General features: G+C 43.1%; 1 protein-coding gene across 16 annotated transcripts in view; it reads left to right on the top strand.

The window, feature by feature from the left end:
• ARHGAP21 (Rho GTPase activating protein 21) overlaps nucleotides 1-26,866 on the top strand; it is a 134,793-nt gene that overhangs the window by 25,837 nt on the left and 82,090 nt on the right. For all 16 annotated transcript variants that reach the window (XM_058297816.2, XM_058297820.1, XM_058297828.1 and 13 more), the window contains 2 exons: nucleotides 13,479-13,658; nucleotides 16,633-16,657. In XM_058297816.2, the coding sequence (XP_058153799.1) occupies nucleotides 13,479-13,658; nucleotides 16,633-16,657 (205 nt within the window). The remainder of the gene's footprint in view (nucleotides 1-13,478; nucleotides 13,659-16,632; nucleotides 16,658-26,866) is intronic.

Here is a 26,866-nt window from a genome sequence, read left to right on the forward strand (position 1 = left end):
AATCATATATATGTATATATATATATTTTTAATTGTTTTTTTTTTAAAGATACATAGATCACCAAAAAAATGTTACATTAAAAAGTATAAGAGGTTACCATATATTTTTTAAAAGTCTTCTGCTCAAGTTTGTTTAAAAATGTTAAGAAGGGAAAAACAATCATAACCATTAAAGAAGACACATTTTTTTTTTCTTTGAAAGGAGGTTGTAAAATCATTGGTAAACATTTATTTAGTAGATATAATCATCCCGCCTAAGTTCATTTTTGGGAAGATGAGCCAGAGGGATCGTGGATTAGATTCCTTAAATTGGAAGGCCTTAAGGAAAATGGACATGCTGAGGACCCTCTTCTGCAGGGAAACGAGATGGAAGGTAGAGAGTCCATGTGGAGCGTTAATTTACTGCTCCCCTGTGCCCCTTCTCCCCTGGCCGACTCACCGCCTCCTTTCTCCTTAAGCTGCTGGTGCCTGAGGACAGCAGTTCCATAGAGCAGTAGATCTAGGAGCTGCTTCTGGCAGCCCTGGAAGGGGCTCTGAACTGATGGACTGGGAAATGGGGACCAGGTCCCCCACATGTCCTTTCTCACTGCTCAGTGTGGACGGTGAACGGGCAAGACCTGCCTCCCCTGGAAACCAGTACTAAAGGGAGAGAATTTGCATTTTAACAAGGCCCCCCAGGGGATTCTTATGCACGTTAAAATTTAAGAAGCTGTCTTAAGTGAGGGGAAGTGAGTGAAAGGTGGTTTTTTCTTCTTTGAGAGTTACCTCAAGGAAGGTACTTAATTGGACTGTTTTTGCTTTCCATATTTCTTTACATTGTCTTTCCTTTAAAAACTAAGACAAACACACAGTATTGTGGCATATGCCTGTATTATTATTTTTATTATTTTTACTTTTTTTTTTCATATTATTTAAATGATTACAGTTATAGAAACATTCTAAGGGGCTGCATGCACCTTCCATCTTTGTTTAATCACTGGGGAGGCTCCCAGTTTACCCAGAGTCCCTGGACATAAAGAGAGATTGCGGTGTCCCCTGTTTCATATTTCACTTGAACATGGAATTACACCGTCTGTGACTGCTACTGTTTCGATCAGCAGGACCTAGGGGTAGGGCCCTGAGGGTCTTGCCCTGCTCAGCGTAGGATGGCAGGTTGGCTCTTCTTGGCTTGGACCTCCAGGACAGGCCCCAGGGCTCTGGGTGCTCTGCGGAGGTACCTCCTCCTGCTCCCCTCAGCTTCCTGCGCAGTGGTGGAGCCGGGCGAGGGCCCCCTGGCTGGGCAGGTGACGGGAGGAGCTTGCTGGTGGGCAGAGAGAATGTGGGCTTTGCAGAATCACTGTGTGGGGACGCAGCTGGCCTTGCCGGAGCGGAGCACACAGGTGGCTGGTCTTCCGCAGGTGAGCTTGCAGGCTGGAGGGGGGAGGGGGGCAGAGGCTTGTCGTTAGGAGAAACCCAGCCAGGCAGCTTCTGCACCTACCAGGGCTATCCAAGGTCCACTCCCTAAAGCTTTGGAGTTGTAGCTCAGAGTGAGCGTTAGCCTTCTGAGGAGCCCCTCCCCTGGCCTGGAGGCAACATCTCCACATCAGCCCTGGCTCACCGTTCTGGAGCCAGAAGTCTACGGTGCATCCGGGAGACCCCTCCGGGCCTCTTCTGGCTTCCGGTGGGTTGCCGGCAGCCCCCGGGCTTCGCTCTGCCTCGGTCGTCCCATGGGGGTTCCCTGTGTCCGCCTGGTCTCCACTTCTCATAAGGACACTGCCGTTGGGTGACGACCCACCCTGCTCCAGCTTAACTGACCTCTTCAAAGACCCTGTCTCCAAGTAAGGCTGCGTTCAAGGACAAGGAGTTAGGACTTGGACGTGGCTATTTGGACATCATGTAAAATGACATGACATCAGTAAAATGACGAGAAACGACGCAAGGAGCTTTCCTTCAGTGTTTGTGAGAGACATAGGTACCGTGTAGCGAGGGCTGGCTATATGTTAGACCTTTTGCAGATTTTACCTCCTCTAATTCTCATAATAACCCTATGGGGATGATCCTATTTTCACTCTCTGTTTACAGATAAGGAAACTGATGAAACAAGGGGTCGGGTGGCCTGTCCCAAGCCTACATGCTTATTAGCTCAGAAGCTGCAGAGTCAGGATTCAGTCCTGGGGACTCAGCCGCCAGCCTCTGTGCCAGCGCCCATTCCGTCCCACTGCTTTACTGAAGAACATACTGCCGCACGTGGAATTTAGTGCTCCATGCACCCCTCTTCAAAAGTGGGAGTTAGAAAGCTGCGTTCGGAATGTGGAGGGAGTGGTAAAAATGATAGGCATACTTGCAGTTGATGGCCAGGTGGAGACAAAGTGGACTGAGGAGCCGGGAAGTGTGGAAGAGGACTGGACAGGACAGTCGGAACGGTCGATGGGCTCTTGAAGAAGAGCTCAGAGGATGAGGAGCAGACCAAGAAAGAAAGGTGTGAGAAGAGAAGGAGGGAGATTAGGTTTCGCAGTAACTGCTGGTGGGAGCACATCCCTGCTGACATCATCAGACTGGGTTTTAGGAGTCTTTTGGAATGTCGATTAGTGGATGAGTCACTTTTCTTAGCTCTTCAGCTGTTGGAATACTGCAATCTTCAGCTTGCTAATGTGTATTATATATTGTGAGTTGGTGGCCATGATATATGAACGGTACAATTATAAACATTGACCCAATGTGAGCAGAGTTTAGTGTTGAAATAAAGTTTAAAAAAGCCTTCTCATTAATGCTGTTTAATAATAGGCATAATTGCTCTTGAGCTGAGAAATGGTTGCATCTGAATGGTAGGCAATTTGTTTAAGTACCTGGTTACAGTTAAGGTCAAGCCAGCTACCTGTAAAGAGATCTGCCAAGCTCAGAATTGGCCTAGGTGCTCTGCCTGGGAGTTCAGGTGATAGGTGAAATCAGAGGGGCAGACCAAGTGGTGTGTGGTGGAATGGAATGGTAAACGCCTCTGTTTTGTCTTCTTGGTGATAGTGGGGCTTGAAGGCCAGGAGAAAAAGCACTTAAACATTTTACCTTTTGAGTGCCAACTCTGCTTTGCAGGAGACTCCGCTTGGCCTCCTGGAAACCAGCATCCTTGCCCGTCTCCGCCGGGACTCAGGCGTATGATTCTGAGCACGCCTTTTATTCCCCGGGTTTTAGTTTTCTTCTGTGTCAGCTGATTAGATGAATCCCAGGGCTTTCTGCAGTGCTAACAGACCGTGGTTCTTAGAAAAGCAGGTTATGCTTTTGGGGAATGAAGTGTTAAATCCTGTGTTGTCATATGCTTATTTATGATTGGTGGGGAAGTGGCTTTTGTAGGGTACAGTTTACCGTGATTTTTAGTTTAGAGGAAGAATGGGAGAATCCATTTCATGTGGGCTTTGTGGGTAACGGTCAAGTTTGCAGGAGAGGCAGGTCGTCCTCAGTCCAGCCCACCCTCAAGGATTGCACATCGGCATGAATTCCAGCAGGTGCAGGGCACTGTTCTCTTTCTCTTGTGATTGGCTAGAAACCTTTGATAAATTGGGAGATGTGTGGGGCTCCCCGAGCCCAGCCCTAGGTTCTGTGACTTGCTAGGAGGACGAACAGGACCATCAGTGAAAGGACACACAGCACAGCCAGCAAAGGGAGAGGCCCTGGGTCCTCTGCAGGGGAGTCACACCGGGCGCGCAGCTTCCTCCAGCCGCAAATTGTGACAAGCTCCTTCGAAACTCAGTGCCCAGGACTCTGACTTGGGGCTGGTCGCATAGGCGCCCTCTGCCTAGCAGGGCACATTTCACATTTCAGACTCCCAGGAGGAAGGAAGACAGGTTTGAGCCTAAACCACGTGGCTTACTCACGCCGCTGAGGCACAGTGAGCCTGGCTTATCAGTTAGAGGAGGTGGGAGCAGCCCTCCCTGAATCCACTGCCAACACCAGCCAAGAGCTGGAAGCAGGCCTTTCTAAGGATAGCAGCCCAGTCCTGCTATGCCAGCTTTGTAGAGGGCTCATTCAGAATGTTTTATTAAATTTGATGGCTCAGGATGGTGGAAGGTGGGGACAGGTGGTGCTTTCTAGGGCCTGGGGATCACAGGAGCTCAACCAGGCCGTGCTCGCTAATGTCTGGCCCCTAGCTGAGGTGTTGCAATGCCTGAGTCCAGGGAACTGAGGGAAAAAAAAGGAGGTTTCAGTGGTGTCTTGAGTTACATCTTTTGCTTTTACAAATACTGATTCAGCACCCGTTTTTTTCTGGCCCTGTGTTAGGCATCAGCTATAAAATGGCAGGCCTGCATGCCTGCTTTCCTGAAGGTTGTAGTCTAGTGGGAGGCAGATATTAAACAAACAGAAATAAATATATATAGTCACAAACAAAAGTTTCTTTCCAAGAAAGGAAAATATCCTTTTTTATTCATTTTTTTTTAAGTGGTATCTGTTTTGTGCCACTGTTATTACAGCAGTAAACAAAACAATGGAGCTGACATTTTCATTGCTACAGGTGGGGAGACCTGCAGACAATATATAAATAAACAGGTGACCCTGGTAAGTGCTATGAGAGGAAATAAAGCAGGATAGAAAGAGAGAGCAAGAGAGCAAGAGATGGGGAGATTACTTTGGATGGGATAGAAGTGAAGAGACCGTGTACATGTAGAATTGTGAATGAATCAAGGTGGCAAACCATACGGGTGCCTGCTTGCCAGGTAGAGGGAAGTACAAAGGTAGAGTCCTTAAAGACGGCGAGGTGCTTGGTGTATTCAAGGTGACCAGGAGATTTGGGTGGTGGGAGGAGAGGAGCAAGGAAATAAGGTCATATCCAGGAACAGTCATGTAGGATCAGTAGGAGAAGCGTTTCCGGTTTTCTTCCCAGTGTGCTAGAAAACCCACTGTAGGTTTGTTAGCATGGTAATGACATAACCTGATTCATGTTTGCTTTTGTAAATGTTTCGAGTCAAAATATAGCCATATAACATGCGTGGAGCAGGAAAGTCTAGCTAGGTGAATTGTACAAAGCGAGCCCTCCTGTGTAGTTATCGTCCAGATCAAGATACAGAACATTAGTTGTAGCCCCTCAGAAGACTCTCTATGCCCCAGTCATTCTCTCCCCCACAGAGAACCAGCATCCTGGCTTCTATCCCAGTATATTAGTTTTGCCTGCTTTGAACTTTATAAGTTTTATCGTACTGCTTGTCAGTTGCTGTGTCTGATGTTTTTCACTCAGCATTACCTTGAAGTTCATCCATCTTGCATGTAGCTATATGTTTTAAAAAATTGATCAATGGTAGTTCATTATATGGATATGCCACATTTTATCCATTCTATTCGTAGTGGACATTTGGGTTGTTTCCAACTTCTGGATCAAAGGAATAAAGCTACTGTGAACTTCTTTGCGCATGGCTTTATATGTACCTATTTCTACTTAGTACATCTAGAGTGGCGTTGCTGAATCATGGGATATGCACATTTTATGGCCAAACTTTAATAGATAATGCCCAGCAATTTTCTACAGTGGTTGTACCAATTCACACTTCCATCAGCAGTGTTTGAAAATTCCTTTTACTCTGCATCAGGGTTTCTTAACCTTTTTTGTTCCGTGGACCCCTTTGCCAGTCAGGTGAAATGAATACTACTGTAATTTATTTATTGCATACATTCGTAAGTGAAGGAAATGATAGCTATCAGTTAGAGGTCAGAGAAAATAAAGATGATAAGTTGATGACTTTTAATTCAAGTTCATGGGCCCCCTGAAATCTTTCCATGGACCCCTGATAAAGAAACCCCTGCTCCTTTCCTATAATTGAGACTGGCAGTATTTTTAAATATTTTAGCATTTTGGTGGGCGTGTGTGTATATGTATATTGTTTGATGATGTGTAAAACCATTGCATTATGGTTTTAATTTGCTTGCCTAATGAATAATGAGGTTCATAATCTTAGTTTATTGGCTATTTTGATTTCCTCTTCTTGAAGTGTCCTTTCAGATCTTTTGCCCATCATTCACTAGCTGCAGGAACTTGGACAAGTTACCGAATATCTTTCAACACAGCGCTATAAATTCATAAAATAGGAATAATGTTATATATTTTTCAGTTTCTTTGAATCAGTCTATTTGAGTAACCAAAGCAAGTTAGTGTCAGTTCTAGGCCTTCATTTTTCTGAAGTCCCTAAGAACTACTTATTAAATATTTTCTAAGGTAGATGGTCCAGAGAGTGAGTGGAATCATCATTTTAAGCTTGCTCAAATAAATATTGGAAAATCATGATTAAAAAAAGATAGGACTAGTTTATAGGAAGACGGAGTCTTAGAAATGGTTTCTTCTTGTGGAAATTATGGTTATTTAGTCAATTTTTGAGTTAGATATTTTTATGTACTTACAGGAAGAATTGTGCCATTATATTTTATTTTTTGTATTTTAGCCTGATGATTCCCCAGATTTCCAGATCCCTCTCCTGAGCTTGGAATCATTTGTATAATTAGCTACAATGTCTCACCACTGGTGCTTTGTGGGTGCTTCCAACCTGCAGCCATTCCAGAGACCAAACTGCTTTTTTTCTCTCCCAAGACCATTCCTTTCCATCTGCCAGACTTCAGCAACAAGAAGGGCAACCATGCCAACCTCAGCAACAAAAAGTTGGTTTGAAAGATCACCAGCTAGCCAATATTAAAAAAACAAAACAAACTGGCAATCTCAATTATTGGCAAGGATTCAGGAAATTCCCTGTGGCATTCAGTGAATCCATAAAAACAAGTGCACTATTACCAAGGCAGAGCAGTGTACTGCCCTTCTTCTAATATTTAATTCCTTTTAGGCTGTTCAGGTAGATCTAAATGACTGATGATTCTTATTTCTAGCTTCTAAAATTTTGGTAAGTTTAGGGCTCGTCGTATTGTGCTTTATGACACTGTTAAAAACCTCCTTATATAATATGATGTTGATATATTTATGCTTACTTTAAAATACTAGCAGTTTGCACTTGTAAATGGTTTTGGCAGTTTCTAGTTCTGTCTTTGCATATGATTGGGCCATTTCTGTGTTTTAGTCAGCTAAAGCATTTTTCCTATTTAAAAATATTACCTGTTTAAAATGAGCCACTTTATAATTTAGTTTCCAGAAATGAATTATGTTGAATGACAATTGTATTTATGGGTCATATATTAGGAAGTGATTTAAAATGATTTCTTGCCCTTAAGTAGTAAGCTCCATCAGTACCTCTGAAATGTGCTGAGATATTTTTTGATATTTAGTCATAACTTTTCATGAACAAATGATATCAAATGAGGTCTTCTTACATTTGGAATTTTTTTTGCCACGCTGGGTTTTTGAAAGAAATAAGGCACAATTCAACCTGAACGAGAAACAACAATGTATTTGAAAGGGTCTAAAGTGAGCTGTTCCCATTTGAACTCCCATTTGACTACTACAACACAATGGGATGACTTTTTTTCCTGGTTAATATTAGGTTAGTATCTTTTCTTCAGTGTCCTTTGCTTGTGAAGAGTCTTGTTAATGAGAAACTTAACTCATCTTTACATTAATAAAGTTATTCCTTCAGAATTCCCCAGCAGAAAAATATTTTGAAAGTCAATATCTTTATAATTTGAAAATCTCAAGGGGTGAGATTTTAGGAAGTGATTTACTTCATATTTGAGAAGACGGTTCTATCAGAACAATATTATTTAGAAAAGTGAGAGGTCTCTTTGTGTCACTAAGTGATAGTTCTATCGTTGCCTCTTTACGATTAGCAGATAGTTTCTGTTGGCAGCAATGAGGAATGTAACTAAAACCGTGCTCCCTGATTTTGGTAAACATGCTTAAGAGGTGATTATAAATACTTGATAGAGCTATTAAGGCTTTGATGATAGAGGCAAAATGCTTGTACTAGTTTAAATTGTATTAAACTGCAAACGTCTGCTTTGCGCTAATACTCTCTTGTTGCTTTTAGAATATGCTAAATGTGATTGACTACCACTGCACTCTTTAAATATGTATTTAGCAAATTACTTCTTTTCACCATTTTGTTCTCCTCCTGCCTTTAGGAAGTTGCTTGTTTTTTTAAAATGTAGAATAGACAAAAATAATTAAGCAGAAATTTTAACAATTCATATAGGACAGTATAATTCATATAGTACAATTATAGGGTTTATTAGAAAAGAAATGTGAATGAGTGGGTTAAATCTTTTAGATTTTTTTTTTTCTCATTTTAGACATATATTTAGTCATTTTATTCTGTGCTTCTTTACCTAAAAAAATGTAAGCAAAAGTTAATATGAGGCAGATCTAAGTAATTTTTGGCAATCTAGACATCAGTCATTATTTTCTATGAACCTGTTGCAAATATACTGAGAAGATGCTTATTAAAAAGTTAAACTGATAAACTCCTGGGTATTTTTGTTTTGTACAAGTATTTTTGTTTGGAATTTTTGTTCCTGCAAGATCTAAATTACACTAAGACTTTATTTAAAAATGGAAATGCTTGGTGTATATAGTAGATAATTCTTATTTTAAGTAAGAAAATCTTACCTTAAGTAATTGGTAATACTAATTTACCTGTGGTAGGGTTAAAAAAAATAGCAAAATGTTTTAAAAGAATCAGTAGGAGTAGGACTCATGATAGTAAATCTTTTTAAGATGAGCACAATGTAAAATGCTCTGTTTTATCATGACTAATTCCTGGAATGTGCTAGAAAGCTGATGTCCATTCTGCCCAAAGTACAAATAGTTACAAAAGACATCCTTGTGTTTTCAGTCATTTGTTCCTAACTTTGTTATTGTGTTTACTTTTGTGACTCCCTACCTCCTTCACTTCTGACTAACATTTAGACTTTGTACTTTTTCCCGGCACAAGTTTTTTCTAACAGCTTTAGTTGAAGTAAAATTTGCATACCACAAAGTTCACCCGTTGTAAGTATACATTTCAGTGTTTTTAGCAAATTTATACTGACTCAGAACAGTTCTGTTATCCTCAGAAGTTCCCTTGTGCCAGTTTGCATTCCTGTATGCGAAGCTTTCATTAGTTTTATTGTTTCAGTCTTAGTATTTTTCTTTCATACTTTCTCTCACCCTTCCTTTTAGGTTGCTTTGTCTAGTTGTTGTATCTAATTTTTATGGAGTTCATTTTCATCCTTTATTTTGGTTTCTTTTAACCTTGAGTTATTATTCAAATGACCTTGTTATGGAGTCATTGAAGGGGATCAAATGACAGTTCTCTGTCCTGGAATTTAACCGCTCTTATTCTGGTTCCTTCTTGGCTTCCTCTTCCGTGCTGTTGTGGCATGACTCAGTGGGGATGGCGAGGAGAATAGACAGACCTTGAGGAGGCACCTGCTGGGGTCTTCTCGGGTGGGGACTCCGCGCTCTACACTGCGTGTGGCCACAGGTCACCCTTGGTCAAATGCAAGAAAACAAAAGGCTCAGTGGTATAAGGAGAGGAAGAAGTGAAGAAGGCTCGTATGTGTATTTCTCTTCTGTGTCTAGTCCCCCAAAAATGTAAACCCACCCCCCTTCCTGCAAGGAGAAGGATTCAGTGTGATTTTCTGGGAGAGATTAATAATTAAGGTGACTGGGATGAGGTCTGTTGCATTGAAAATCTTAATTATTTTGCAGAAAGCAAAAAAAAAAATGGTTTGCATCTTGTCCCATATTGTCTGGTTTTGTGAAGAGCCCAGTAAAACAGGACAGAGCAGGCTCAGTTCAGAAACTTGAAGCATGAAACCACGATCCAGGAGAGTTACCTATATGGGTAAAATAAAGAGAAAAGGATACTTGAGTATATTTGAAGCTGTGAGGCCAAATCATGATACACTAGAAAGAAATGTAACACATGCATCATTTTTAAAGTGTAAAAATTAAGAGTCTTGCTGTAATAGGAAATATAAAATACAATAAATTAGAGCAAAGAGCTGTTGGGATGAAGAATTTAGGCCAACTACAGAATAGAAGAGATGATGAAAGGTAATGCAGTGTGAGGGGAAATTCTAGTGTAGGAGTCAGTCAGTTATCCCACCAACTAGATACATCACTTAGCTAAGTGAGGCCTCCGCTTCCTCACGTGTAGCTTGAAAGAGTTCACTTATTCTGAGTAAATCTTACAGACTCTTGTGCTTTAAAATTAAATAATGATATGGCCACGAAGCCCATGGAAAGATGTTCCTCCTTCATCAGCCATCAGCAAAACGCACCCCCGCATCAGTACCCAGTGACCGCAATGACTGAAATAAAACACAGTGAGTGACCACATCCAGAGCCGGCAGGTGGCGGCGAAGCCATCCGCTGCTGGTCCACGGGTGAAATGGCGCAGCCACTCTGGAGAACGCTGGGCCGTTGCTTAGAAAGCTGAACGTGCACTTACCATGGGACCCAGCAGTTGCCCTTCTGAATGTGTATCCCGGAGAAATGGAGACTTACGTTCACACATACACCTATACAGGAGTGTTCACAGCAGCTGTCTTCATAGTAGTCCCAAACTGGCAACAACCCAGCTGACTTCAGTAGGTGATGGCGAAGCAAAATGCGGTACATCCAGCCAGCCAGCCAGAATAAAAGGAGCTAACTGTGGACACACCCAGCAACCTGGGTGGATCTCAAGGGAATTCTGCTGAGTGAAAAAAACCAGTCCTCAAAGATTACTGACGGTGTGATTCCATTTGTATAACATTCTTGAAGTGAGAAAATGGTAGAAAAAGGTTACTAGGAGTTAGGTACTGGGAGTTTGGGGGTGGGGAGAGAGAGAGGGTGTGCTTAGGAACGGCAGGGGAGGACTGCCTGTGGGGAGTGCACAAACCTACACGTGGTGAACTGCGTGGAACTGTGCACTACACACACACATGTGCTCACGCACTTGTGCGAGCACAAGTAAAACTGGGGAAATCCGAGTAAGATGGGTGGGTTCTTTGTCATTATCCTGGCTGTGAATTTTCACAATAGTTTCGTAAGATGATACTGTTGAGGGAAACTAGATAATGGGACCTTGAGATTGCTGCATTTTTTTTTATCGCTACCTGTGAATTTATAATAATTGCAAATAAGATACTTAATTTTGGAAAAAACTACATATTTTATTCACTTTCGTATTTCTACTGTTTGGAATAATAGGTACATAGCAGGTGCTTGATAAATATTTATGTACTCGTGAAGTGTGTGTCACAAAAGGAGGATCTATCTAATTAAAGCCTAACTAAACATCTGGGTAATTAATGAAGTCTAGAATAACTTTTGACTTGTAAACTCTACCTAAGCATATGATTGTGGTCACTCAGGGCTCAATTTGAGTCTTCCATGTTGATGTTTCGTATTATCCCCTTTCCCCCTCCAAATTTCCAAATCTTAAAAGGGAGGATAAGCTAAAATGCATTATGATTTTGAATGTACAAAGTCTCTATAGATGGCTTCTGTGTCTCCATTCATTCAAAAGACCAAAAAATAGGGGGGATAAAGTTAACTTCATCCAGGACCGAGTGATGATAAGTTATGTATCTGTTTACAGTGTTAAATTCTAGAATAGTTTTATACCTTCTTCTGTATTTAGTTGTTTTTTTTTTTTTAATTTTTTTTGTTATTTTTTTATCCCCCCTATTGTATTTATGTTTGAAAAAGTAGAAGTTCTTAATTTTGTTGAAGTCTCGTGTTTCTTTTTTTTCTTGTATGGGTAATGCTTTTGGTGTCATAGCTAGGAAATCTTAGCCATGTGTTTATTCATATAAAGATGAACACACTTGATGGCAAGAGATAAAAGCCACCTTCTCTCACCTTTCTGATCCTACAGCATATTTTATAAAAGTTCTTTTTTGCACGTTGTCTCCTGGGGAAGAGATCAATATACAGTCACTTACCCAATCCTCATTGTGCCTTATTTTTTAAAAAGTATGTGATCAGTTCCTTAACTACCTAGTAGCACTCAAATGTAAAATTGAGTTTTAAAAAAATGTGAAAGCTCTTTGTGAAAACTAAACTGCATTTTTCTTCTCTGGTAGACATAGCTTTGTAGGTCTTTATTTGATTTATTAGCAGGCCTGTCCCCTTGTCTCAATGTGGAGGGTAAATCAGAAGTGGCACATACAGCACAGACATGAGAAAAAAGACACAGCGTCCTCAGTTTTCTTTTAGAAGTTTTAGAGTTTTAGGTTTTATAGCTAGAGCTGTGATCATTTGGGATTAATTTTTGTATATGATGTTAGTTGTTGATCAGAGTGCTTTTTCTTATTCTTTTCTGCAAATGTACAGCCAGTTATTCAGGACTATTTGTGTGTATAAATTATTGTGTATGTACAATAATAACATGCTCTCCTTTCTCTTGGAGAAATCTCTAGGAATAGAGTGGCTGCTTTTGGTGTTAGGTCTCTATCCGGACTCTCAATTCAATTCTGTTGATTTATCTGTCTCTCTTACACCAAATACTACACTGCCCTGATTACTGTAGCTTTATAGTAAGTCTTGAAGTCTTGTAGTATAGATACTCCAACTTTTTTTTTTTTAAGTTGTTTTGCCTATTTTAAGTCTTACGCATTTTAAAGTGAATTTTAGAAACAGTTTGTCAGTGTCTGCACAAAAATCTCCTGTGTTTTGATTGGGATTGCATTGATTTTATAGATCAATTTGGGAAACTTGATAACCTAATAATACTAAGTCTCCCAAACCATAAGCATGGTATATCCTTTCCCAAGATGTTCTTTAATATCTCTCAGCAGTGTTTTGGAATTGTCAGTCTACAGGTCATACAAATCTTTTGTGAGACCTATCCCTAAGCATTTTATATTTTTATGACATTGTAAATGGTATTTTTAAAGATTTTCAAATTCCAGTTGTTTATTGCTAGCACATGGAAGTACAGTTGGTGTTTTGGTTGCTGTATATCCCTCCATTGGCATTCCATTAGCTGGAGCTCAGTCCCATGGCAGCCCCTACTGCAAGTTTGGCCAGGGACTGTTACTATCTTGCTATCTTCCCAGAAAAAAGAGACAGTGACATTGATGAGCAACTGCCCAAATATTGACTATGTGATGAAAATATTCAAGATTTAGAAATCTCTTGACTTTATTTTCTTTGTATTGTAATATATTTTTGTCAAGAAAAAGTTCCTTTCAAGGGGCATTTAAAAATTTTAATATATTCATTTGAAGTACATCATTATGGAAAATTAGACTCATTGGTGGAACATAATAAAAATTGTAAGAATGAAATCAAGTATATGGAAGTATTTGCTATTAGATATGTTATCTTACATTCCTTCTTTTGCATGTTTTAATTTTAGCCACTGTATTTCTAACTTTCAAGAGTTATTTCTTGCTTCTGATTGCTAATATTTCCCAGCATCCTTTTTTAGGGAAATATTTGATTTTTGATGCTCTGCACCATTTGTTGTAAAATATAGTTCATGCCTCAAAATATGATTTTTTACTTCATTAAGCACATGTTGGTTTTCCAATATATTTTTACATATTTTTTCTAAGGGAAGAAGTATATTGTATTATGTAGTTAACGTTTAAATATCCTTTCCTTTTAGGTATCAAAAAATAAAGATGGAAAAGAACAAAGTGAAACTGTATCACCATCCGAAGATGAAACCTTCTCATGGCCAGGACCCAAAACAGTTATGTTGAAAAGAACATCTCAGGGCTTTGGTTTTACATTAAGGCATTTTATTGTTTATCCCCCAGAGTCTGCAATTCAATTTTCATATAAGGTAAGAGAAATAAAGTAATTTAATAAAAACACAAGGCAATTCCTACCTCCTTTTGGTCATCTTTTCACCTTCCCCCTCCTACCTTTTTCCCATCTTAAAAGAATTAAGTGCTATATTTGCCCTTTTTTTGTTATATTCCTTTTCTTCTTTTGTGCATTTTCCTACATTTTAGAACAAAATCTTTAATCTGTTTTCTGAAAGGTCATACAGATTCTGGGCTCCAAATCTATTTTTCTAGGATTTTGAATTCCAGACTTCTTTCTCCTCTTATCTAACATGTAACTGTTTCTCTATTCTCTGGAAAGATGTTGAGTTTTCTGGGAAGATTACGCAGAGGAAATAGTTTGTTAAAATATTCCGACAGTTATAAAAATTATGGTGATTATAACAGTGCTTAGCCTTTAGATGTGTAGTAGGATGGCAAGTCAATAAAAAGCCCAGGCAGTGGACTTAGCCCAGTGGTTAGGGCGTCCATCTACCACATGGGAGGTCCGTGGGTCAAACCCCGGGCCTCCTTGACCCGTGTGCAGCTGGCCCACGTGCAGTGCTGATTCGTGCAAGGAGTGCCCTGCCACGCAGGGGTGTCCCCTGCATAGGGGAGCCCCACGCGCAAGGAGTACGCCCGGTAAGGAGAGCTGCCCAGTGTGAAAGAAAGTGCAGCCTGCCCAGGAATGGCGCCGCACACAGGGAGGCTGACACAGCAAGATGACGCAACAAAAAGAAACACAGATTCCTGTGCCGCTGACAACAACAGAAGTGGACAAAGACGACGCAGCAAATAGACACAGAGAACAAACAACCAGGGTGGGGGTGGGGAGGGAGAGAAATAAATCTTTAAAATAAATAAATAAATAAAATACCCAGCTTCTTGCTAGAGTAAATTTATGTGAACATGCTTCATTGCATGGTAGCTCGGCCCATAAGAGGCATGTCTGAGTTTCCTGGCTGCTAAAGCAAAGGGATAGTGGGCTGGCTTAGTGGGAAGGTTTCGGCTGTTTGGTGGCTACAAGTCCCAGATGGAGGGTCAGCAAGGCAGTGTTTTCTCGCTGAAGACTGGCATTCTTGGTCCCTGGCTCTTCGTCACATGGCAACGCGGTGTCTTCTTTGCTTCTGGGCTCTGTTCTCCCGGCTTCTGGCTGCTCCCTGTGGCTCTTTTTTATAAGGCCTCCGGTGATCCGGGCTAATTCCCACCCTCACACCTTCACTAAAAAGAACTCCTTCAAGAGGCCCAATTCACACTGGTTCACACCCAGGGGAAAATGAATCAAGTTTAGGAACAGAGCTCCACTGGGGTACGTAATTCAGTCTTCCATGGACATGTCAGCTACTTGGTTTTCAAGGTTGCTTTTCTAATTTCCTAGTTAATGGGAGGTAGGCAGCAAGACAGCCTGGTCTCACTAAAAGAGACAAAATAGATCAACAGACTTTACCAATGCTTGCCAGAACTTAAATCAAGAGTTCTTTGGAGCCCATCAGTGTCCATAAAGACAGCTCTGGTTCCTGGGATAGAAAGCATATTGTTAAAGTATGGGGCAGTAGGTGATGACCAGCCGGACCCTCTTTTCCGAATTTGGTGTTCACTTATCCAGCTGCCTACTCAGCAGCCCGCATGGATGTCTCCTATTTGGCACCTGACCCACTCACAGCTTTCCCGAAACTCCATCTTGCTGGTGCCTGGGGTCAAAACGGGGAGTCCTCCTTGAGCCCTTTCTTTCTCTCTCATTCCACACCCAGCCTGTGGAGAACCGCTGCTGGCTGCCAATTTCCTTCTTCCCAGCCACCAACCCGCTCCCCTTACCTGCCCCAGGACTCCTGCACGTAGCTTCTCAACCAGCTCGGGCTCTAGAGGGGTTTGCACTCCTTGCTCCCTCTGGCTGTAATTGTCTTCACCCCCTCCTCTAGAAAGTAAGCTCCAAAGAGCAGAGCTTTTCATCTGATTCATCCAGGGATCCCAAGCACCCTGTATTTGGTCAGTGAATGAATGACTTGGAGCCAGTAAGACAAGCTTAAAAGACACTTGTTATGCCTTTAGAAGGGAGGGAAATACAATGGTTTTCTATATGTCTTTCTGGTCTTTTAATAGCATTAAATGAGATGTTAAGAGTTTTTGAACCCCAGATATATATGTGAATTCTTAGGTTTAAGTTAGAAATGAAATATTTTTCACAAAATGGTAGAATTAAACAAATTTTGACATGTGAAGGGGCAAATTTCATCTGTTTAAAATTCATTTTTGTAACATCCAATATCAGTATACAATGAAGGTGACATTTCATATCAGTCAAAAAAAGATAAATTATAATGAAAATGATGTTGGAAAATCTGGCTAACCATTTTTTAGGAGGAAAAAATCTTATTTCTTGCATTAAACTTAATTTCAGTTGGATTAAAAGTATATATAGTTACTACTAAGTCGTAAAAGTATTTCGGCAATCTTGGAGAGAGAAAGGTCTTTCTAAGCATGGTAGAGAATTCATCTCTCTGCAAAGGAAAGATTGGTAAAATAGGACAGCATAAAGATATAGGGAAAAAGAAGCAGGAATGAGGACAGTATGAAGTCACATGATAAACAGGGAACTTGGAAAATAAATCACAATATTTGTTACAAAGAATTAACATTCAAATATAATCAATAGGGGAAAGTAGCACAAGTCGATAAAGGAAAGACATCAATAAGGGAAAGTTCGTGCATATGCAGTTCACAAAAGAAAGAAACACATGGCTAAAAAACAGGATAAACTGCTAAACATGGCCCTTAATAAATGTAATTAAAACTATGGAATGCTCTACTTATTAAATTGCCAAAGATTTATATTATCTGTTGAGGGCAGAGTAGGGGCAAAAAGCACCAGCAGAGTGCAAATGGACAAATTTGGGGTGGGGGAGGGCAGTTTGAATTGAATTCAACCTTGCTATGATTTGAGCAGACTTTAATAATATGTATTCATATATAGTTCTCTTTTTTATTTTGTAGGATGAAGAAAATGGAAACCGAGGAGGTATGCAGTAAAATTCTAATTTTTCTATGAATATTTTCCTATACATTTATTTCTGTTCTTTAAGTAATATTAAATGAGATGATATAGTTTTTGGACTCTAAGTATGTATAACAATACTTTGTAGGCATGAGAGTCTTAGAAATATTTTTTACTGTGGACTTCAAAGTTTTATGAATTCCATTATCTTATTTGCTATTTGAACATGTGACAATTTTATTTTTAATTGTATGTGAGTGTTAATGTGGGGAAGTTAATTTCGAGATTTTTATTTCAGTTTATAACCTTTCTAAATTTAGGATTCTTTCTGGTAAGGAATGCTCTGTTTTATCAACTAGATTTATTGACTCAAATATTGAAAAGTGAGGGTTTGGGTTCTTAGAGTAATCTTACTGTTGATTAGAAGAGAATCAGGTTGGAGATAGGGTAATTTCTCCCATATATTTTTGTATTAATGTTTAAATCAACTTTATTGAGTTTTAAAATTTACATGCAATTCAGTGTACACATTTGAAGAACTTTTTATTTCTAAATAATTTTAGACTTACAGAAAAGTTCCAAAAACAGTAGAGTTTCCAGAGATTCTTCATCAAATTTCGCTAATGTTAAAAACTTACATAACCTTAGTATAACAAAACTGCCGGCGGGTGGAGAGGAGCCGCTGGAGGCCTCTGCGACTTCTCTCGGGGGCTCCGAGGTGTGGAGGGCGCGCGAGATCCGGGAAGAAATCGCGGAGACAGGCTGGTGGCACAAGTCTGGTTTATTGCAGAAGGGGATGCAGCTTTATAGGGTTAGGGATTGCGTGGAGAGATTTGATAGGTGCTTAGGGACTGCGTGGAGAGATATGATAGGTGCGGGCGGGTACTGCTTTCTGATAGGTGATTGTAAGCGGTTGCTAGGCAGAGGGCTGGCTGAGAGGTTTGGAATGGGGGAGGGGACAGGGGAAGTGAGAGCCGACCAGATGTTAAGCTAGGCGGAGATAGCGGGAGGCAACCGTTATATCTTGCCCGGGTAGGCTGAGGGCGCTTCGCCCGTACCAGGCTAAGGGCATGATCGCCCATTCCAGCCACCCTGAACTGCGGCTTCAGGCTGCGTGCACGCCTGCTGCCGGGTCGGCTTAGTAACGTTGGTTCGCACTCCCACATCTCCCCCTCTGTTTTTAACAGCGGGTCAGAGCTCTCAGTGGGGGGGCTTGGAGGGGAATGTGGCAGGTGTGGGGCTTTTTGGGCTTCTGTGGCTGGCGAGGTCGTCGGCTGCGCTGACAGGGTCTCGGCTCGGCGGTGTCAGTTGTGGGGAGTCACTGGTACCGGACCTGCCGGGCTAGACTGATGACAGAGTTAATCTGGACCTTGACGAGCCGGACAATCCGTTTGATGATCCATGGTCCTAGGGCTAACAGGAGGATAATGGTGAGGAGCGGGCCAAGGAAGGGGAGAAGGTAAGAAAGGATTCCATTGGGCAGCCCCCAAGAGAAGGACCATCCGGCGTCTCGTTCTAGCTTCCTTTTGTGGAGGCCTTCTCTAACTTGCGCGAGATTGTCGCGGATGAGGCCGGAGTGGTTAGCATAGAAACAACATTCTTCCCCCAAAGCTGCGCAGAGCCCCCCCTCTTTAAGGAAGAGGAGGTCTAGGCCTCTGCGGTTTTGGAGAACGACCTCGGATAGAGAATTGAGAGATTTTTCTAGGTGGGCTATGGAAGTTTCAAGGCGGGCTATGTCTTCATCGACAGCCTGCCTAAGGGTAGAAAAAGAACTATCTTGGAGGCCGAGAGCTGTGGCCCCAGTGGCAGCACCAGCAAGACCTAGAAGAGTAGCAATTGTTACGGCGGTGAGGACCTCTCGTTTTCGTTCGTACTGCGGGGGGCTGTAGCGCTGCCAGAAATCAAGGAATTGGTTATTGTTATGAAAGAGAATGCGGGGGACAATAAGAACAAGCACACAGGTTTCATTGGTGGAGTTAAGGGTTTGGACATTGAGACATGGGGTGAGGCCGGAGGAGGAACATAGCCATTTTGCATTATTAAGGGGAATTAGGAACTTGGTAGTTGCATTAGGGCTTAGGGTCAGGTTGCAAAGGGATTGCATGGGGGGGGAACGTTGCCTCCAATTTTTACTATGCAGAGTCCAGTCTGTGAGACCGACTGGAAGGTGAGTCCCACCTTTGTTTGGTTCCAGTTGCAAGAGGCAGCAGTGGTGTCTGGGGAGGCGCCGGGGAGTGCACTCCCGGGCGAAGTGCCGGGACTCGCTGCACCGAAAGCAGCCAGAGTTGAGTGCAAGGGCCTGCGCAAATGAGGTGGGCATATCAGTGACCGCCTGGTTAATATCTTTACAGGCCAGAATCCAGTCGTGAATGCCCTTCTCCTTTACAGGGAGTAGGGCCTGTTTACAGGCAGCGGAGGCTCCCTCTAGGATGAGCTCGCGGGCCAGGGCCTGGCGGGCTTGTTCATCCGTGACCTTGCGCTCGCAGGTCTCGAAAACCCGCGAGACGAAGGCAGCAAAGTCCTCGTCTTTTTTTTGGATTAGGCGGGTAAATTTCTCCGCCTTGACGGCGGAGCAGTTGCAGAAAGCGCGCAAGGCCATCTCCCGGAGCTGGAGCCAGAAGCCAGCCGGGGCGTTGATGTACACTGTGGGGAGGTTGAACTGCCCCGTACCAGTGAAGGCCTCTGCCGGGTGGTGGACCCCATCACGGCGGTTTTCCGCGACCTGAAGCTCGGCCTGGGTGTGGAAATGGACCCGCCAGTCAACGAACTGGCCCAGGAACAGGATGGCCCATGCGAGGGCGATCCAGTCAAAGGGAATGCATAGCTGCGTGGAAATCTCTTCGAGCAGCTGCTGAGCATAGAGACTCCCTAGACCATCCTCCTTAATGGCCGCTTGGAGGCGCTTTATTTCACTATGCTCGTGGGGGTACCAGGGGAGCGGTCTCTGGGGGGTGGGGGCAACATTCAAGGGAAAGCAGGTGGCAGGCAGGGGGAGCTCCGGGGAGGGGTGGGCATCCGAAAAGGGGAAGCCCCAGTGGGCAGCGGTAGGTGGGGGGGGGTTCCATGGGTTAGGGGCAACAGTGGTGGGAGCGGCGGGGGGGGGCGCCCTGCCAAGATGGCGACATGGTGGGAGGAGCGGGAGCAACCGCGCCGGACCAAGATGGCAGAGCGGAAGGCGGAATAGGAGGCGGGGCAGCGGAGGCAGGAAGGGAGGGGTAGATAGGAGGCGGGGCAGCGGCGGCGGGAAGGGAGGGGTAGCCCCACTTCCCCTTCTCAGCTGGGGAAGAAGGCGGAAGCGCGCCATCTTGCAGGGGAGGGGAAGAAGAAGGGGGGAGTGCGCCATCTTGCGAGGGGTGTCGTGGGGGGGGAGAAGAATCACTGTTTAAGACCTTGCAAGGCAGCGGTGGGCTGGAGGGGGAATCGAGGGCATTATTGAGCTGAGAAACGAGCGAAGCGGAGTCCGGGGTATCATCCCCCTCATCGTCGCCATCAGGACAAGAGACCTCGCAAGCGTGGGACGCCGCGGGAGGCGCGGCACCCTGGAGGCAGGCCCAGATGGCGGTGAGGGTGGGGATGAGGCCAGGGGGGAACCACTTGCGCTCGTGCTCCATAGCATTGGAGATGCGGTCGATGAGGACACGGTAGGTTTCGGGGTCCCAGAGGTGGCAGGTAGTCAGCCACGGATTAAAAGGGAGTAGGAGGTCCCAGTAGGCCTGCAGCTGCCTCACGGAGATGCGGCACTTGTGGGTATCAAGAAGGCCAGCGATGGGAAACGGACTTTGGCCCAGTGGTTAGGGCGTCCGTCTACCACATGGGAGACCCGCGGTTCAAGCCCCGGGCCTCCTTGACCCGTGTGGAGCTGGCCCATGTGCAGTGCTGATGCGCGCAAGGAGTGCCGTGCCACGCAGGGGTGTCCCCCGCGTAGGGGAGCCCCACGCGCAAGGAGTGCACCCATAAGGAGAGCCTCCCAGCGCGAAGGAGGGAGCAGCCTGCCGAGGAACGGCGCCGCCCACACTTCCCGTGCCGCTGACGACAACAGAAGCGGACAAAGAAACAAGAAACAAGACGCAGCAAAAAGACACAGAAAACAGACAACCGGGGGAGGGGAGGGGAATTAAATAAATAAAAATAAAATAAAAAAAAAAAAAAAAAGAAGGCCAGCGAGCGCCCGCACCTGCGGGGCCTGGCAGGAGGAGAGACAGCCACCCATATCTTACTAGAAGAGTAGAAAGGGGAGGGGGAGAGCGAACAGGAACGCGAGGAAAAGGAAGAGAGTGAATAAAGGGCGGGAGCTGCCGAAGAGGAGAGCCAGGAACAACACGCAGAGGGGTGAGAGAAGGAGACAGGGGAAAAGCTGGCTGGGGCTCATGGGTGCCTGGCCTACTAGAAGAGGGTGAGGGCCGGCGGGGGTAGGGAGGGCGGTGGGCCGCCAAGTTACGGAGCGAGGCGGCCGAAGTCCTTACCTGCTTCCAGGCGGTCGGTGGTGCTTGGCCCCACGCTGGGGTGGGGGAAAGGCCGGGGGCCCTTACCTTCGGAGCGTCTCTGTGGTGGGGTTGCTCAGCCCCACGTTGGGCGCCAGTTGCCGGCGGGTGGAGAGGAGCCGCTGGAGGCCTCTGCGACTTCTCTCGGGGGCTCCGAGGTGTGGAGGGCACGCGAGATCTGGGAAGAAATCGTGGAGACAGCCTGGTGGCACAAGTCTGGTTTATTGCAGAAGGGGATGCGGCTTTATAGGGTTAGGGATTGCATGGAGAGATTCGATAGGTGCTTAGGGACTGCGTGGAGAGATTTGATAGGTTTGGGTGGGTACTGCTTTCTGATAGGTGATTGTAAGCGGTTGCTAGGCAGAGGGCTGGCTGAGAGGTTTGGAATGGGGGAGGGGACAGGGGAAGTGAGAGCCGACCAGATGTTAAGCTAGACGGGAGATAGCGGGAGGCGACCGTTATTGATATATCTCGCCCGGGTAGGCTGAGGGCGCTTCGCCCGTACCAGGCTGAGGGCGTGATCGCCCATTCCAGCCACCCTGAACTGCAGCTTCAGGCTGTGCGCACGCCTGCTGCCGGGTCAGCTTAGTAACGTTGGTTCGCACTCCCACAAAAACTAAGAAATTAATAATCGTACAGTACTATTATTTAAACTACCGACTTACGTCAACTTTTCTCATTTTTCCACTAGCATCCTTCTGTTCCATATCCCACATTGCATTTACCTTGCTCTGCTCCCTTCTTCTCCCTCACTCTCGGACAGTTCCTCAGTCTTTCCTTGTGTTTCTTGACCTTGACACTTTGAAGAGTACTGGGCAGTTATTTTAGAATGTCCCTCACTTTGGGTTTGTCTGATGTTTCCTCCTCATTAGTGGGAGGTCATGTGTGAGAACACCACATTTGCACCTCTTTTAAGTGTACAGTTTGAGTTCTGATTAATGCCTAACCTGTGAAACCATCATCCCAGTCAACATATGTTATAAAAAAAATCCTTTCCATCATTCCTCAATATTCTCTTCTGTCCATTTATAGTCAGCACCCCACTACCCCTAGACAATCACTCATCTGCTTTCTATGACTATAAGTTAATTTTGCCTTTTCTAGAATTTCTTATCAATAGACTAATACAGTACTCTTTTGTGTCTTGGCATAATACTTTTGAGATTTACCATGTTGTTTACCTTGATAGTACTACCTTTTTTTTTTTTCCTTTTCTTTTTCTCTTTGCTCAGGAGTTTTCCTCTATGTGTACTTCCATTTGCTCATCCACTCGCCTGTTGGTGGGCCTTGCCAATCTGATTTGAGGTGTTGGAGTGGTTGTGCTAGAGCCAAGTTGAGAGGAAGAGAGTGTTTTCAGAACTTTCTGCTCTTGAGGGCAGACAGTCCCGCTCTGTGCCTTCACACGTCTTGCACCAGGTTCAGCACTTTGATACTCAACAGCCATTCCAAATGTTACTTGACGTGGGTTAGAAATAGGTGTTACTGGGGAAAGGTCAAACATTCGAAGTCAGCTCTGGCAAGAGAAGAGAAGGTAAAAAACCCAGCTCCTCCATCATTCCACAGAGAGGTGTGCTGATGCTGGGTCTTGTGCTGGGCTCGAAGCATTTGGAATCCCGTGCCTGCCGTGGGCTGGACTTCATGGTGGAAACGCACCTCCAGGAAATGTAGGATGTGGTATAAAACATTAAGCAGATGATTGCATATCTGGCATAGGAAACCCTTCTTCTTTGAGCCCAAAAATCACTGAAGTTAATGGCCTTAGTTTTGGCCTTTGGCTAGAGAGAATAGGCTTAAACATTTGCAAGGGAAAGCTTAATGGTCTGGTTCTAGTAGAAGGCACTTGGAGAGAAATGATGTGCTGGAGAAGATTACTGTTTTAAAACATTTTATTTATTCACTTATACGTTATCTCACTCTAGAAAGAGTTTGCGCCCACATGCAGAAATGCATGTATTATAGTAATATAGAAATATATGTATTATAGTAAGATTTTTTAAAAAGTTTAAAAAGTTCATAGTGAGGAGTAGATGTGGCTCAAGCAGTTGAGTACCTGCTTCCCACCTCAGAGGTCCTAGGTTCAGTTTCAGGTGCCTCCTAAAGAAAAAACCCAAAAAGAACAATAACTACAAGCAAACAAATGAAAAAATCAGCTTAGGGGAGCCAGTGTGGTTCAATGGTTGAGCACCAGCTTCCCACATAGAAGGTCCTGGGTTCAATACCCAGCCTCTGGACCTTAAAAAAAAAAAATTCATAGTTAAAAAAAATAAGCTGACATTAGAGAGACTTGGTACCCACAGATGCCTCCTTTAAGTCCTACACTATTATTAAAGATGGATTATAAATTTGCCTTTGAGCTTTCCACAGGCAAAAGAAACAATGAAAAGATTATTAGGTAAGAATCACATTACCCATAAGGAAACAACTTACTGCTGCACGGATTTCTCCCATGGCCCTTCAGATGGAAAAAAAAATGTGTAATGTATAATGTCCTCACTGTTTGCAATTCAGTTTGCAGCATGCTTCTCATCTGGGGACAGCTGTGCTCTCAAGGACGTTGACAAGGTCTGGAGACAATTTTGGTTGTCAAGCCTGGGGGTGGGGTGCTCCTGGCATCTGATGGGTAGAGGCCAGGGATACCACTAACCAACCTACAATACGCAGAACATGTCCACCACAGGGAGTTCTCCAGCCCAAGGTCCATAGGGCTGAGAGTGAGAAATTCTGATTTAAAGCAGTTACTGCCAGTTGTATCGTCATGAGAGTCTGGCGTGATCCAGAGATAATTTTGAGACGTTTTGGAAGAGTGGTGTAGTAGTTTGCTATTGTTGATGAATTCCAAAAAGAAATATTGGATTATGTTTGTCCACTGATCTTTTCCTGTGGGCGTATTAGATTATATTGGATTCAGAGGTTTGCTTGGTTAAGTAATCATGTAAACCTCTTGTACCAAGAGGGCCCCCGCCCCTTGGTAGGTGGAGACTCACAGATAAAAGACATGGCAAAGGACAGCGAATGGGGGCTTTTGATGTTGGAGTTTTGATGTTGGAGTTTGATGCTGAAGCTGGAGCCCCAGGGAGAGAGACAGAACTGTTAGCCTGATGGTCTACAGCTGACCTTTTGGAGAAAACAGAGGAGCTGAGCCCAGAGGAACCCAGGAAGCCAGAACCCTGGCAGGTGTCGGCAGCCATCTTGGTCCAACACGTGAAAATACCCTTTATAAAAACCAACCAATTTCTGGTATTATGCATCAGCACCCCTTTGGCTGACTAATGCAAGTAGATATTCAAGACAGTGTTCTTTTATGATTATTATTTCTTATAACTGACCTTTTCATCTGAATTGAGTTCCTGCTATTATTTGAAGTTAAATTATCTGGCTGCTCTATTGGCCTTAAGTGTTGTTGATTAAGGAATAATCAATAATTAAGAAAAAAGTTACATTTTAAGAAAACACAGAGTTAATATACTATTAATAACAACTAGAAAATAGATGGCTAAAAGAAAACAGCCAACAAGGTATGTAAGTGATTGAAATGTAAAACATTAACATCAGATTGAAGGAAGGAAATTATTAAAAGCAGGTTTATAATAAATTAAAATCAATAATTTAAGAGACTAAGAGATGATTTTTTTTTTTAAAGGGAAAGGGTTTAGAATAGGACAGAAGTACAAATTCAAGCACTCTACTTCCTGTGAAACAAGATTCAGCAGGGAAGACAATTAATGAAGTTTAGAAGATCTGTACTTTTTCTTCCCAAGAGGAAAAATATGAAAAGTTCTGAGAGTACCTCAAGAAACTGGTTTATAATGTACTTGGGATGAGAACTGCTTGATTATTTTTGGAGGGGGACGGAAAATTTGCATATGATAGATTTACTCCACCAGGCATCATAATATATGTTATTATCCTAATTAAACCCTACTATAACTCTTTCTGGTGGGTAATAGTCCTATTTTGCAGATGAAGAAACTGAGATGAGAAAGAGGTGAAATAACTTGCCCAAAATCACTCAGGTAATAAATGACAGAGCTACATAGGACTTCCATACTAGGTTTGTCAAACTCTGAGGTCCATCTTGGGTTTTTTGTTTTGTGTTTTTAATTAGAGAAGCTGTAGGTTTACAGAAAGGTCATGCAGGTTGACCTGCAAAGGTCATATACCTGTTCCCATTTTTAGCATTTTCCGTTAGCGTTAAACCTTTGTTGCAACTGATGAGAGAATATTAATATAATTGTACTGTTAACTATAGTCCATAGTGTATAGTAGGTTTCAATGTGGTGGTTTTGTTAATTCCAGAATTTTATTGTTATCTTTTAACATTATGCTATAAGTACATTTAAGCATATAAAGTATCAAGGGGAAAGGGAGATATCAAAGAGAAAATGCAAGTAGAGTGGTGTGTTTTTACAACACCTTTGTCCTCATATAATTCCAGAGAGCTGGGCTTATGTGTATTTCAAAACAAGGGAAGTTTGAGTTAATCATTGATTTTTTTGCCAATAAACAAAAAATTTTTCTGTTTCTAACATAAAACTTTTTTTTAAAATACATTTTTATTAGAGAAGTTGTAAACTTATAAAACAATTGTGCACATGTGTAGAATTCCCATACAACACCCCTCCACAACATACTACATTGTTGTGGAACATTTCTTACAGATTATGAGATACTATCAGATGATTACCACTAACTATGGTCTGTAATGTACTTGTGGTATATTTTTTCCATACCCTCCTATTATTAACACAGTGCATCTTTGTCATTGATTCAATAATATTACAGTTTTGTAGTTAGCTACAGTCCGTACGTTACATTAATTGTATTTTTCCCATGCTTCTTCACATTCTTACCACCTTCCAATAGTGGTACGTTTATTTCTAGTTTCGTAGAAAGATGTTCTTGTGTTTGTACTATTAACCACAATTCTCATCCACCTCTGGGTTCACTATGTTATTCAGTCCTTAGCTTATTCTCTAGTTTTCATTCAGTTGACATTTACTTTCCTACACTACGCTTTTCAGCCACAATCCCATTTATAAATCAGTTGTGTTAGTTCTACTCACTATAATGTGTTACCATCAACTCTACCCATTTCTACACTTTTATTTTTTTTAATTTTTTAATTTTTTTAAAGATTTATTTTTATTTATTTAATTCCCCTCCCCTCCCCCCGGTTGTCCATTTTCTGTGTCTTTTTGCTGCGTCTTGTTTCTTTGTCCGCTTCTATTGTCGAGAGCGGCACGGGAAGGAAGTGTGGGCGGCGCCATTCCTGGGCAGGCTGCACTTTCTTTTGCGCTGAGTGGCTCTCCTTACGGGGCGTACTCCTTGTGCGTGGGGCTCCCCTATGCGGGGGACACCCCTGTGTGGCACGGCATTCCTTGCGCGCATCAGCACTGCGCATGGGCCAGCTCCATATGGGTCAAGGTGGCCCGGGGCCTGAACCGCGGACCTCCCATGTGGTAGACGGACGCCCTAACCACTTGGGCCAAAGTCCCTTTCCCCATTTCTACACTTTTACAGTCAAGTTAATTAAAACTTCTATCTTATACCTTCACAGCCCTCCTTTTGTCTCCTAATAACTTATACTGTAGGTTTTAACTCCATGCATTTATTCTTTGTATTTAGTTCATATTAGTGAGATCATACAGTATTTGTCCTTTTGTATCTGGTTTATTTCACTTAGCATAATTTTTTCATTGTTTATATCCATGTTATCACCTGTGTCCCAATTTCATTTCTTTTTAGAGCAGTA

Source organism: Dasypus novemcinctus, chromosome 5 (genome assembly GCF_030445035.2).
Source record: "Dasypus novemcinctus isolate mDasNov1 chromosome 5, mDasNov1.1.hap2, whole genome shotgun sequence".
Classification (NCBI taxonomy): Eukaryota; Metazoa; Chordata; class Mammalia; order Cingulata; family Dasypodidae; genus Dasypus; species Dasypus novemcinctus.